General features: G+C 31.5%; 1 protein-coding gene across 11 annotated transcripts in view; it reads left to right on the top strand.

Moving 5' to 3' along the window:
• Positions 1–15566, top strand: part of LOC119642096 (irregular chiasm C-roughest protein) — a 380139-nt gene extending 364573 nt beyond the window's left edge. For all 11 annotated transcript variants that reach the window (XM_038041077.1, XM_038041076.1, XM_038041075.1 and 8 more), the window contains one exon: positions 12394–15566. In XM_038041077.1, coding sequence (XP_037897005.1) covers positions 12394–13794 — 1401 coding nt within the window. In that variant the 3' untranslated portion in view covers positions 13795–15566. The remainder of the gene's footprint in view (positions 1–12393) is intronic.
• Positions 15567–16198: the final 632 nt, after the last annotated feature.

Here is a 16198-nt window from a genome sequence, read left to right as displayed (position 1 = left end):
GCATACTTTCCGGCAGCTACAATTTTACACTTTATAGCATCTGCATGCGAGGTGTTTTATCTTTTAAACTTTTCATCATAATTAACATTTAATTAATTGCTATATTTTACTAATTGCACATGTTTTTATAATTTTATTTATTACACATTAAATATATTAATAAATTTTAAAAGAAACAAAATTTATAGTTTTTGCAAATATATTAATATTCTTGTATAATATAATTCTGTAAATAACGGTTTTGTAATTTGCATTTAACATTTATTTATATTAACTTTTACTATTGTTGTTATTGTCGTTTTAATCATTTCAATATATATACACATAATAAATTCTATAAATTTTTTTTGTATTAATTTCCTATTTATTTTAAATACATATTTATATGAATGTTTAATCTAAATGTGTATATGCAATGTTTATCTGTGTCCGTACGCGAGTGATTGCGTTTTTATGGTTGCTTTCGTTGTTATGAATTATTTATTTATCATTTCAATGTAGCTTCCTAGTTGTTCTTGGTGTTATTGTTATTTTACAATTTCCTTTCATCGAGTTTTTATATTAATCAGAAATGAAAAACGAGAAAAAAAATATCATTAAACCAGAGTGTTTTTTTTACATTCAGAGTTCTCAACATCATTTTTTGCTTTATCTCGCTGCTATTTTTTCTTAGGCTTTTAATTAACACAAATTTATTACGAAACCTTGGAGCCAATAATATGCTTGAAACGTAACAAGCATTAAAATGCATATCGACCCCACAAAATACTATGAATAACCAAAAACTAACTATCGAGAACTCGTCATAAGTTAGTTTATTCATCCAGGCGGCATTCACAACTTTTCTCTGCATACCTAAATTTCCCGTTCGGAAATTCTCAAGAGCTGGGGAATTAAACGCAACTAGAAAAAAACGAAGCTTTCATTTATTCAACTATGCTTTCGTTCATCGATCCTATTTTTATGAATTGTAAAAAACTTCTCCGAATCAGAATTTCACAAATCTCTTCATTTCCTTCCCCTTAAGGATGCCCAAGTTTTGTTTTTTCCAAGCTGTACTAATAAGGTATGTAGTTTACACTGGATCGAAGGCTTCAATTTTTATATTAATGAAATTTTGAGCCTTATAAATTTTGTAGGTATTCTCTCCTGAATCATATTCGCTCATAAATATGGCAAAGATAACAACAACCTGAAAAACGAAACTTTGATATATTGGCATATATAATTACCTCTGCATCGAATCGTTTGAAGCCTCAAATTTACATCTTCTCTCGAAACTCTTAGGCACATTCAAAAAAGAATTTGCAATTGCTCTAGAGAGCTTCTCCAAATTATCGCCACCGACTTCACAATCCACAGTTAAGTGACCGAACACTGAGATTGCGGTGGCGATTCCAATTAAAAAGAAAACAAAACCTGAAATCATCATATCATCTTCTCATATAAAGTCTCTAAATTTTGAAACCGTGGCACCCATTGCAGACAATGGTCGCGAAATGACTATTGACCCTACCAATTCTTCAAACCTATCTCAAGTCTCTGACCCTATTAAAAAATTACATAATGTCAAGCCATCCTCTAAAACAAACTACATTATTTCCTATTCTTCGCTCTTCTGGTTCGTACTACAGTTCTCGCTTTCTCAACAATAAAAATAAGTCAACTTAGTTGCACTACCATCCGTAAGAAATCCAAAGGGCTTGAATAATATCTTTATATAATGAAATGTTCGCGGCTTGTTTTTCCGAAACTTTTCTTAAGTTTCATGATTCACTTTAACTTGTTTCATGATGGTGATGGCGATACTCATATCTCTAATACACTTTCATTCTCTTACGCTTCTTATTTTCAAATTGTATGCCTAATATATAGTGATTTTAATGCTCAAAATGTGTATTTCTCTAATTCAAACGACAAACAAATTCAAAATTTTCTTGAAAGCAGCGTTTTAGTTTTACTAAATAATGGTTATCCTACAAATTTTTGTTCCGTCTCTTCCTCCATATATTTGTCGATCTGTATGCCTATTCTTACTTCACTAATTATCTGGAGAGTTCCCATTGCTTAATTGAAATATATCTTCACATACCCTTGTTCCAAGGTATGTTACATCCTTTTCATTTAACCATCCAAACCAATGATTGTTTGCTTGATAAATTCTCAAAGTCTTTCACTAATGCTCTGAGCCGAAAGGCTCCTAAAAAATCATAACCTCCTAAGCCTTGGTGGAGTACTATATGCAATCGAGTCGCTTCCCAACGTAGACTCGCTGTAAATAAATGCAAAAGATCTTCTGCTAGAAAAAATCTCAAATTTTTGGCCGATGTTAGAAAAGAACACACTTATACTCTTGGTCGAAAAAACGTAAAAACTGGAAGCAATTTTGTAAAAGTGTCAATAGCGACTTGTCAATTTCAGATATTTGGCGTACTGTGAGGAACGTGATAATTTTTTCTTAAGTGACGTATCCGTTTCCGAACTCGATGAAGCCATTGATGTTTCGAAAGACTCAGCTCCGGGCTTAGATGGCATTCATAACAATCATCTCAATATGTTGAACATAGAAAACCTATTAATTCTCTTAAAGCAATATAACAATATTTTAATTACCGATTATATACCCCCTTTTTGTACGACGCCTAAGTCATCACTTTAAGGCAAAAGAATAGCTCGCCAAACTGAAATTATGCAAAATCCAATGGCACACACTAAGTTTGGAACAGATGGCAAATTTTATGCCTCTGCAAGAAAAATTTTGTTTACACGCCAATTTTTCATCTAATAAAATTCTGTCCGTTAAAAATCATCCGGCTCTACCCTACCTTTACTTTCTTAAAAATTTTTGCTGACAAAATTAATAATTTGAACATTGTATGAACTGTCGTATATAGCTTAACCAAAATATTCGCCATAACGCATTTCGCAAATTAGGTATATGTAGTTTTCATTACCGCGTCATTCTTGACGTTTTGCGTTGTGACAACTCAACAGCTTAGTTTGCAAACTTTTCTTTTCTCAAATCATGTCATCGAGATATATAAGCGTTTACTGTCAAATTATGAATCTACTATCTTTTACACTTTTTCACTCTCACGCCTATCATTTCTTCCTTATGACACTTTATACTCATGCAATACATTATTTCTTACGCAACAGAATATACTCTTCGCTGTTGTGCTCCATCCTGCTCGGCGAAGGACTAGTATGCATATTTTAATAAAAACTAAAAAAAAAATAACGTTCCAACGTCGTTCCAAGTTTATTATACGATTTTTAATCATTTGAAATTTACTTGACAAATTTTATCTTTAGTGAAGTTGCCACAGCCATACGTAATCGGTATTTCGTAAGCCAGTCTAAGAAAGTAGTTATAGAGTTCCATTGAAATTTCTTCAAAAGCTGAAAAATTAGATTCGCTTACTCGTAAATTCTAATATTGAAGTCCTACGTTTAATAAAAGTAAACTTTAGTTTTTTCGATCAAAATTAATGTTCGTGATTTATGACTTGTAATATAAGTTAGTTTTTAAAGCTCATAAACCATGCATGTTTACAAGTCCAAGGTTGAATAGATATTGGAGTGGTTCGCTTTATTTGAAATTGTAAGGAAGTTTTATATTCACTATGTGAAAATTTAATAAATGCTGTGAAAAACCTCACTCCAGCAATAAAAACCAAAGTCAAATAATAAAAAACATAATAATTATTTCACATCCTTATAAAATAATATCTTTTCATAATACCAAATAATATAAAAAATATACGGCATATTTATCATAATTTTATCATAAATACATTAAATATTTAACGATAACGTTTTTAAATAAGCTTAAGCATATTAGTGGTTTAGATGGGTTCATAATCCTCTCCTCGTTTATCTTCTTCTTTTTTGTTCTGATATTTGAATGCACAAAATTTGTTTTCTAATAAATGCACCTAAAAATCTTTTTACTAAACAGACTTAAAACAAAATAAATTAAAATTTCATTTCAAATTAAATAAATATTAAAAAATATAAGTTTTGTAAAATTTTTATTTTAATTTTTTACATAATTTCAATATTAAAGTATAAGGTATAAAATAAAAAAAGACATTAGAAGTGGTTTCTCAAAAATATACAGAAAAACCACTACACAACTAAGACAGCAGCTTTGACCTAAAAAACACTTGCCTAGAAAACACCGCCGCTCTGATAATAACAAAAAGGAATATCTTTCAAACATACTACATTTTGTTTTATTTCCCTTTTATTTCATATCTTTTCTCACTTACACCTTGGAAATTTTTTACACTTTTTACTGGTTGTTGTAAACCGATAAGAAAAAAATAGAAAATTTATACAAACAAAAATCAAATTTCTTAACAGTGAACAAAACTCCAAACTCCTTTAATGTTTGTTTTTTTTTTTTTTTTGTGATCTAATGTGTTTATTGATTTACTGATATTGACAACTAAATGCCATTTATGTAGAGTATACCGGTACTGAGCACATTCGGGAACCATCACGTGGCGTAGCGCGAGGCCCTTAATCGTAATTCCACCTCATCGGCAGGCACAGCAACGGCTATTATGGCCAATCAGACACCGGCCGGCACACCCCCTTTACCACCTTTGCCAACATCGTTTATAGCTATCAAATGCTCCAAACCTAGCGAACCACTTTCCAAAACTTCAGCTAAACCAAATAAAAGCCAACAACAAACACCACCACCGCCATTGCCACAGAAAAACTCGACCCATCCACATTATCAACATGGTCATCACTTCAATTCCTTGGATCATCGCGATAGCCAAAAATATTATCATCATCAGCAGCAGCAACAACAGCAGCAAGGGCCACAATCTGCCCAACAACATTATATACGTTCGAACACTTTGGACAGACGTCATAATCATAGCACCAGTTTGGGAGACCAAAGTGATTACAGACAAATTAGTCCTCACTATTTACAAACATTCGATAGTCTGGATCATTATAGTGTAGCTAATTTACATTATCGCTGTCAATCTAAAACGCAAATATACGGTCTGTGTGGTAGTAGTGTTGGCAGTGGTAGCAACGAGAACATGGCCAATTACCACAGCAATAGTACTTTGCCTCAACAGCAGGCTTTATTCGAAAATCATTACCAAAGTTCACATAACAAGCATCATCATCACCAACAACACGGCCATCATAGCCTTAAACACACAAAAGCACACCACAAAACACCAAAACATTTAAGTAAATCACAAAAATCTATTAATGAAACAATAACAACATTGACTAATAATCAAAACAGCAACAACACCAACACAACCATCATAACTGGCAATCATCAGAGTAATAATGCACAACACAACAGAAGCAACAATATCAACTTGAGTAACACGACCAACAATCACTCTGTCATTGCTACTAAAAATAACGGCAAGGAATCGTTTAAAATAACAAATAGTATACCACAAGAACAACAACAACCAACTAATGCCACCAGTAATTCTCACTATAGCAGTTCCAGTGAAAGTTTACCACAATTCGATAATAATTATTATTAAAAACAATAAAGAGAAAACTACATTAAATCGCATTTATTTTAAATTAAATAAATAAGTAATTCAATAACAAATTAAAAAGAATAAAAATAGTAAACCGAAATAATAAAAAATAGTCAAAAAGGGTTTATTTAGACTTAACTCTTAAGAACAGAACGTTCGAAACGAAATTTATTGAGAAAGTCATTATTTGTAAATATCCCAATAATATATTTCTCTTCCTCACTTAGCTGCCCATTATCATAGCACCGCCCAAATTCAATAACTCTCGAGTGCAAGACCTTCAGGAGCATACTTAGCAATCCACCTTTTTTGACTTTAACTAGAAAAAATCAATTCACTCTTTCCAAACAAACAAGTGCAACGGTGGCAAGTAAAATAAAATATATGTTTTTTTTTAAATTTAAATTTAATACATATTTTAGAAACAAAAAGTTTTTTATTGGATTAAAATTCATTATCCGCATTAAAATCTTTGCCAACAAGACCTGCAACACAATTCTCTACGGGGAAGTTGCAGGTTAACGTCTTGGCTGTCGATATCTGGCTCCTCTAATACGCTAACATGTGCATTTAAAAACAGGTATGAGGCTGAGAGCGATTTCGAAGCTTGCAATTTCGAAGATATTGAGAGGTTGACATGAACTTTTTAAAATTAATTATTAATTCGGCTATAGAATTACATATATTGAATTTTCTTGCCGTCATTTCACCTCATGTAAAGTCACATGTAGGGGCACTTTCGCACAATAAATCGTCAAGGAAAACAAATAAGAAAGTATGTTTGAGCATGGAAGAGAATTTTATGGTCTGGGGAATGCGCGTTTTTCTTCAAAAATTTTTTTCAATTTTACATAGCATCTTTAAAACGACATTTTTTAAGGCGTCACATAAGAAATTTTCGATAAGCTAAGCTAACTATATATCTGTTCTCTTTGCGCTACGTGCCACAATGCATCGTGTGTTAAAAGGGCCCCGCAAGAATGGCTAGGCTGCTACCATTCTTAAATATTTTTCCGAAACTTAAATATGTGGTACATAGATCAATAAAGCGATAATTTTCCAGATTTTTCTAATTGTTTAAAGCCTAAAAGTACACACCAATGCATAGAATATAACGTCTGAAATATATTATCTGAAACGCATTCTATGACCATATTAATGGCAACTCTTTGCTATTCGTTTAAAAAGATGCATTTCGTTAGAACTACGCCCATGATGTCGACTTCTTTTCCTTAGAAAAACTTATGTCTATAGACAGTTAACTGTCATTCGTAATCAATAAAAAAAAAAAAATATTTTGAATTGGGCCTTTATGCACTGCCGTATAAACGGGAAACCACTTTCCACACGAATTGATTTTGTTAACATCTTATTTGTACTAAACTTTTCACAAACTCAATAGACTTTTTCTGATGATAAATAAGAAAAAATTTTACTGCAGTTCGTTATAAACACTAAAAACAGTCGTATAACGAAAACGCAGTATAGTTCTTTTTTTTACAATATTCGATGCATTTGTAATCGACAACCTTTAACAACGCCCAAATGACGAACTCAACAATTTATTATTAAAGAAATTACTAAATGTTGAAACTAAAGTACGTTGAATGGAAAAAAATAAAAGAAAAATAATTCCTTGAATTATTCGCAAACAGATTGAATTGAAAGAAAGAACAATTAATCCTCGAATTATGTACAGCATTTAAGTCTTCAAAAGAAGAACAGAAAAAACGTCTTTATATAGGCATTTATCTCATGTTTAATGTAATATTATTCTCAAAACGAAAATACAGAAATCCAATACGAAAGAATTTATTAACATTTATTAAGAAAAAAAACTCTTTTACATGCATACATAAACAGTCATTGATGTATATATGCATGATGAATGCATGTATGGTATGATAACAAGCCAACCAACCGTCTGTAAAGTGTCGAAGAAAAAGTATAGTAAAATTCTCCTACAATTCCCTGATCTACTCGCAAAATTTCTTCCAATGTAGCACTAGTGGCATTAAATTGCATGTACATCCGTCGAGTGATAGAAGGGCAGATAACCCAAATACGATTGTGCCAGTAATCTCGGACTTTAAAGACTTCTAAGATATTATAGTTCCATAAAATGAAGATTTGTTATTAATAAAAATTTATTTAGCTTTGTTTTTGAACAAAGTTGATAATGTACCATAAACTTGAGTAATTCTCGATAAAGTTTTTGTAGTAATCGCTAAAAACTGATAAATTCTTTTTACTTTGAAACTAATCAACATAGATAAATCGTTCGAATATTGAACACGGAATATGAATAAAGTTATGGCACCATTAGCAAAAGAAAATTTTGCTTTTCAAAAATTTTTTATTTTTAGTAATACAATTTGGGTTCTTAAGAAATGTAAAAGAAAAATATTTATATTAACCATTAGCACTTTGCTTTAATGCTTCATAATCTTTAATAAATATTTAAACAACAATTCTCGGATAATCATTAATAATTAATTTCAAACTCATAAGCTAAATTGATGCCTGTTACACTTTAGTTTACTTTAAGCTGAAAAAAAAGAACAACGTCTGCTGGTAGCCGTAAATGATTAATGTTATATAATCTTATTTCTCAACAGTTTCAATAATTTCGATAATCTTCAAAGCCACCGAAAGAATTATCGAATACTTCCCATTAAATTTAGCGAAGTTTTTTAACTCACTTTGCTTAACTGACCCTGCAAAAGTTTAAATATAAAAAGCTACTAAACAAAAGAGGAATTGATGAAGAAGTTTCATCTGTTTTATGTCAGGTGTTCGTCTGTAACCTACCTCCTGTCCGTTCACTAGTCATCTCCTGCAATATATCCTTCCGATATTAAGTGCGTATACTCGTCAGTGAAATGGTAGTTCGTCGTTCCATCGGCCCTAACTTCGCCTTTGTGTACGTTAGCAAAACCATTAAAATCTTACCCAACATCTTGCCTAAATTAAAAATATTAAAATGGATTATTTTTAAATATATAAAGCAAATAAAAAACTAAACATTAATTTAAATGCGTTAAAATCCCGACACATTACAAGACAAATAATATACTTCATTTTTGCCTCCAATACTTGATCATCAATCTCAACGATCCTTACGCCACCGCTCATCACATTTGGGCGCATCGTTTTGAGTTAATGTTATCAGCAAACGTCCCAAAACCAAATGCCACTTTATCACCCGGATATAGAAGTTCACCACACAATGTCAACGATAGCAAAGTTACGATGTTTTAAGGTAATGCTATTGCGATCGACGAATCATAATGAGATTAATAGCGTCCCAAAATTCACTCTGAGAGCAGGAATGAAACACAGCATAACAGCAATCAACCTTGATTAAATGACTTGATAAAATTGATTAAATATTATATATAGTCATTTATAAATAGTCGTTTCCAATGACTCAAACATTTTCAAAAAGAAATCAGTTTGAGTGTGCTTTACAATTATTTTATCTTGCAAGTTTTTGCAAAAGCCATCTTTATTGTGTTAATCAAGAGTAAAATGCATACAGTGAAATGCTTCTCATTTATTAAAATTCCTTTTTGGCGATTATTAATAATCAATAATTTTATTGCTATTAGTCTATTTACGACAAAGACCATTTAGTACTTTTGTTCGTATTGCGTTAATATTTAATTAAAATTAATAATTCACATAGACACAGCGATGACTAACATAAGCGCTTAACAAAATAATTGCGTTATAATTTTTGTATGGCACACGAAACGTCAAAATAAAGCTAGGTGTGTGTATTTATATGTGGTTGAACATACAGCTTTGCGCTGACGCAAATTTCTAACAAGCTTTTAAAGTTTCTGCATACATCGTTTTTGGCAAACAAAACAACTCCATATCTATGAAAACAAAACAATATCATATGATTCTTGTTTCAAAAACAATATGATTTTAAGCGATCATTTACAATTTTATTAAAATAAAAAAAGTTAGAGGATATTGCTATCGAATTCCTACACGGAAAAAAATTGCTGTCCCACTATTAATTTTATTTTGCTTCATAAAGTCATTTCTCAAAAAAAAGTTCGCTTTAGTTATTTTACACTTCAATACGATTTATAGAAAAACAAACGCTAACCATACGATTATGCTTTATTAACGAATGCAACCGGGCTTTTCTTTGAATCTTTTACTTTTGCTCATTTTTATCTTTTTTTTGGCGAAAAATTACAAGGAATATAATACATGACGACTGCACCCTGTATAGAGCAAATAACGCATATTTGTCCCATCGGACATCAGACTTTGTTCATTGTGAAAATGCAAAAATTAAAAACGACGAAAACATGGACAGACCCTACGTGCACACTATATGATATCGACCAATACTCTTCAAAATCATATAGCTACAATTCGTAATTATTATTACAACATGCCGTAGCTCCATAACTTTTATATAAATTTAATAATTCTTATAGATTGAAAACCTTTCACGAATCGATAATATCGCGAAGCAAACTCTCGATAACTTTCTATAAAAATAAATTACACTGCATTTCTACTGTGCGTGTATGTATATTTACATATATGTATTTTATTTTTATAGAAGTTTCCTTGGTTATTATACTGTATATACTGTATATATATATACTCATAAACCTTGCCCGATATAACCGTAATTTTTAATTAACAAATGATATTTCATAAGAGTTGTTCAACGGAAACCGATAACTCCGACTATTTGGACTAATTTAATAAGTTGAAAAACTCGAAATTGTCTACAAATTGATCAATTTTTAAGAAAAAATCGACAAAAGCGGTTCTCTATTCGCGCTTCCTTTTCAAGATTCTTACTTCGTTTCCCGCTCTCCCTCTATGTCTTATCTTTCTTGATTATCATCTCGATTTGCACTTCGCCTGAAAGTAAGAACAAAAGATTTATACTTCGTCAAGTTTAAACTATATAACTGGCTTCTACACCCGTACATTGTAAACGTATGAGCAAATGCATAATGTCGAAAAATTTTTATAAATATTAATAAACAAATTGTCAATAAATATTTATAGACGTGAAGACAAGAACTATGTATGTGCATATATTATAATGGCAGTAATTACAACAGCAACAACGGCTGTAATGCAAACAATAAAATTTCCATATAATAAAATAAATATTAATTTTCTGTCATCATTATTAACCAAATTGCAAACCAATTATTCAACAACAATTCAATGAATGTTTTATGAAACCCAATATAACACAAAAAAAAAAGTACAATCTACTGTAACAAAACGAAAAAAACGAAAAATTGACTCCGGCTATCAGTAATAAACAATGTATGGATTTATGTACATATTGCTATGTTATACTCCACCAACAAACAGTAACAACATCAAATACGCACGTACGCATGAAAATCATAACACAAGTTATGTTTTCCATTAACCAGAAAGAGAAGGACAATTAAATGAATAAATAAAAATAAAATATCTGAAAAAAGAATGAAAGACTTATGCACGGACAAGTAAGAAAACAATATTGATTTTGACTAACTTCCATCGCAAACGGAAGTGTAAAAATTTCAAAACACATTTTAACATTGTACTCAATTGGTGTTGCATGCAATTTCTGCATTAATTTCGAAACGCTTTGCAACTACTGTAGTCGGATGCGCTCGCTTTGCAATTCTTTCTGCGGTTTTAAAATGAGACCATAAGCGGATAAATAAACGTTCTCTTGCAATTTTCAACTGAAACGATGGTTCGATGGTGGAAGAGGATTAAAAGCAACTTGTATTCCTCTTCCTAGATGATAGCCCGATCGTTTCGAGAAACATAACATAGGAGTTTCAATTGCACACTTCTCACCACTCAAAAAGTTTGGTGAAATGAAAAATCGCTATTGTATTAATAAAACAAACCTTCGCCTTTTAATTTTTTTTGCACTGCTTTGCGGTTACTGCAATTATTAAAATCTGGCCTTTATGATGCATTGCTTACTCCTATGTATAGAGGTGTGAAAGTTTAAATACGATGCAATATGGTAATAAAGAGTAATAGAACATTTTTGAGATATGACTTCATATCGCTAAGCGCCAATTTTCGATTAGAATCGAAGATGTGAGTTTCAATCGGAACGGTGTTATTGAAATATATTCGTAGAATTGAGGGCCATGGTGACCGTTATTGAACCGAACTTTTATTGAATAGCAATTTGTTTAACAGAGCTTATTGTTGAAACTTTGTTCAAAAATAATAAGAATACTTTAGTATTACTTTCTTATTTTTGGGAAATTTTGTACTAAGCATTTTTTACATATTAATATATTTTCGCATAAATGTTTTTGTTTCGTTTACTAATCTCATTAAAATCTTAAAATTAACACTCTTTTTAAGCAATTTTTATTTTCTTATATAGTGACTGATAAAGATTAAAGTAGAAAATTTTAATGAACTGGTGCGCTTTCCAACTAACATCTTCCTTCTGTGCCCAATAAATTAAAATTGCGAGAAATCTGATTGAGTTTTTACTATACTTTTTCACATTTTCAACAATATTATAATAACGGCTTGTACGTAAAAAAATTGTATTTAAAAAAATATTTATTTTCTCGATTAGTAATAACATTACGAGCCTAGAACGTAAGTAAAATTAATTATAATCTCACTTCGATATTTAGGAAGAAAACAAACAAAAGTGCAGTAAAAAAATGCTTTGTTAATTTTGATTTTTATTTCTTCTTTCTCAATTTTATGTCCTGTGTAAACCTACGTTCACTTTTACTCTCAATTATAAAAACATACAATACAACACTGTTGAACACGTCATGCCAACTCAATAATACTCGAAACACACTGTCCACTTTAGCCTACCAATATTACCACCTCAGTGCTGGATCGTACTTTTGACAATTTGGGTAATTTTTTGTGGCACCAAGAAGCAGAAGAATTTGTTGAGAAATATCCACAAAAAAGACGCTCACAATTGCCAACGATTGTTTCTTCTACGCTTTACAATAAACCTTCTGTTACGCACGCAATGAAAAAGCGGTCCAATGGTGGTGAACTGTTAACTCCATATCAACGGCATCAACGTGATATGTTTAGCGGTGATTTAGGTATACCAGAAATAAGCAGTCATGTGGGTAGCATGGTACATACTTTTGAGACTATGGCCTTGCAGCGCGAGATTACTGAACGCCAGCGAGCACAACGCAAGCGTGAACACAGTGAGTATTTACCTGAAGTCACTAATAGCAACGAGTCCACTCCTACTTCTTACAACCGTGGTATTTTAACACTTAACGGCACCAGTAATAAAAAATTACAACAACTCAAGAAGAAGTCCCATGATTCACGTCAAAAGGTAATACAACATATACTACTACATCAAGACCATTTGCAACAATCATCGTCCTTATATCAAAAGCATTTATCTGTTAATATTAAGCACAAAAACATTCATGACTCGATACACTCTTCCACTTCTAATTCCGAAGTCTACTACAAAAATATTGATAACGATTACCGTAAGAATTATATTTGTAACGCAAAAACTCATTTAGCGGAGACAGAGTCCTATAGTCAACAAAGTGAAGCTTCACAAATAGTTACTAAAGCTTTTGAAGAGGTTTTAGCAAATTACGAGGATTTAGAGGAGGATGAAGAAGAATCCGAAGGTATAGAAACTCGGAGAGTGAAAATATTCAGCGAAAGCGAAACTGGTAGAAAATCTGAACAATTTAAGAAACCTGCTCCCCTTCTACCTAAAGATAACATAACTTCCGCAAGTCATTCTTCTATTAATAAAAATAAGCATAAAACTCTTCCATTTAATCACTTTATTAAATACTTAAAAGCTTCGTCGCCTTCTACTAAACTTATATCCGCTTCAGTCGCAAAAATGAATTGTCGAGGACCAATTGAGAACTCTGATCATATTCCTCGCGTTACTCCTCCCAGTGGTCACTTGTTACGTGAGGTTGAAGGAGATGAAAGGGGTGATAAACAAAAGCAAAACTTTTTACGAGGGTCGAGTCTAAGTCACAATTTTGTACATCAGTTGCGCGTACATAAACCACATCAAAAAGCTCAAGCTCCTCCAATACCATTAACAAAACTAACAACTTCCCAAGCTTTACGCCAAATTCTTTTATTTCCAAAACGCTTAAAACATTCAGTAGAGTTTTTACCAGAGGACGGCGATGTCATGAACCGTAAGCACTACGGCAAATTAGAAGGAATCAAGAAAATGGAAGAAGATGAGTAATGGAAAGTCTGGGTACTTAGATAGCGTCTAAACTGTTGGTCAGTACATTAAAATTTACATAGTTTGATATTCTTCTATCAGCGTTCGCATTGTCAACTTACCGCTTTATGGATATAAAAATTTTGAAAAAGTTTGTGATGAACCGAATATCATGTACCAATAATGTAACCTTGGACACAGTTGATTGTAACAGCTTTATGTACGTTGATTTTTATGAGCTTGTTATCTCAAATCAATAAAAAAAAACCTTAGAGTGCTAATGGTTAAATTTTGTTGGCCGTTTTTCGGACGAAATTCATTCAAATATAACTGGTAAGCAAATTTTGTTTCACATAAAGGAGTTCGTTCTCTCTAGCATCTACAGTAGCCGACTAAACAATGATAGAAGGAAAGAGTATTTAATCCAATGTAATAAGAAGGAGTAAAGAGAAACACTCTAAACCTTTTAGCTTAGACTAAAGTCAACTAATTAAGTCCAACTGTAAGGCTAACGTTTTTATCTAAAAAAATCAACTAAAATCCGTAAACGGTCATAACAATCATAAATCATAGCCACGCGAAAGAGAACAATAAAAATTTACCTTTTAATATTTGACACGTTTGCTATATATCATGCATTTGTTTATAATTGTTTGAATTATGTGAGCTTAGGTTATCCCGATTTTTCATGGGAAAAAGACAATTTGCAATCATTTACAATAAAGAGCAAATTCAATTTCTGTTTTGTCATATCTACGCATCAAAAAATTCCTGAACCTACATCAGAGGGACAGAGACGCTTAGAAAAACAAATAGATAATAAAATTATCCCCGCCTTGCAGCCACATGAAGCCGCTTTGGAATTTGTAGCCTTTAAATAAAAGTTGGTTTGTCAAGTTTTAGCTTTCTAATTTCAATTTTTCCGACTACAAACAGTCAAACAGCCAGCACACTAAGGGAAGGGCAAATAGGGTGAGATAAAATTTATATCTTACGCCCATCAAGATTGTGTACGTTATAGCGATGCTTTACAACAAAAGGCGTTCCAAACGAGAAGACTATAAAATAATTGTTGTTTTTTTCTACACCATTCTTTGAATAAATTCCATAGGGGTTAACGCGCCAATGCCATGTAGACGAAGAGTAACAATTTTACGCCTCATTCGTTATGCTAAGAAAAAGCGCTAAATGATGATGGGTCCGTAACAAAAAAGAATGGAACAGTTTTAGAGACAAAATTTTACTTACTCCTAGAAGGGTAAAGAGATATTTTGGCAAACTAGAATGGAGACATAAATATCCCACGACATATTTTCGCCCTTTTTAAATCTGAAATTTGTTTTTTAATATACAATTAAATAATTTTTATATTAATTACAAAGATTTTTAGACTATCATCTTCATCTTAATTGTAAATAATTCGTAGAGCGCAATCATTAACTAACATGCAAGAAATAAAAAGTACGAAGCATTTTATATATACGACTATAACTAAAAAAAAAAAACCTGAAAATTGTTGACTGATATTTTTGCTGAACAACCTCAAAAACGATTTATTTTTGTTTAACTTTCTCTAAACTTAGGAGACATCTACTGTTTAAAGGGACACTTGAAAAACATTTCCGACTCCTATAAAAACGTAACCCCGCCGCCTTAATAAAATTTGCTAATAATTTGCCATAATTTACAAAGTCTTCGTTCTGAAAGATTTCTATCGATTAAAACAAAAACGAATCTTTTTGCTTTAAAATTGTATTTAAAATATACAACATTTTAATGTACAAATTAAAAAAAAAAAAATTAAAAAATAAGAAATAGAAAGTGAAAATAACAAAGAATTACTAAATATTTAATTTAGTTTTTAAGCTTTAGGTAAATCGTGTATTAAATGACAATGAAGAACGTTGATTTTTATTTGTTTTTCCTCTACTTGCATGTTAAAGTGTAATGAAAAATAAAAGATATTGATACTTACCATTGGTGAACATTAGCGGTAAAATGTGTGAGAGATTTGCTACGTCTGACATGTATACGAAAACGAGATAATTTAATTTTAAAAAATACGTTTATATAAAATATTTCAAATTAAAACGCATTTCGTTCAGTTAGATGATACATGCCCTGTAGATTTTTTTTATATTGCATAAGAAGGTATAAAAACCTTCGCTCTGAAGCGAATTTCTCCTTCTAAGACCTATCAGAACCATTTCTTATAAATATGTATTTGATTTTTGATTTCGCGTCCAAGTATTCTCACTCGTCCCGTGCACTTAAGGACCTTATATTCAAAGTTTATACTGGTTAGAGTTGTGAAATTGGTCGTAAAGGCGAGCAGACAGCCACACGCATGGCTATGTTGAATTTATTTTATTAATAATTGCAGACTAAATGATGGAATTAATCGGGAACTATGGCGCGTTTATCT

The sequence above is a fragment of the Glossina fuscipes genome, unplaced genomic scaffold, assembly GCF_014805625.2.
Source record: "Glossina fuscipes isolate IAEA_lab_2018 unplaced genomic scaffold, Yale_Gfus_2 213, whole genome shotgun sequence".
NCBI lineage: Eukaryota > Metazoa > Arthropoda > Insecta > Diptera > Glossinidae > Glossina > Glossina fuscipes.
Note: the sequence above shows the minus strand (reverse complement) of the source record. Positions and strands in the feature narration are given on the sequence as shown.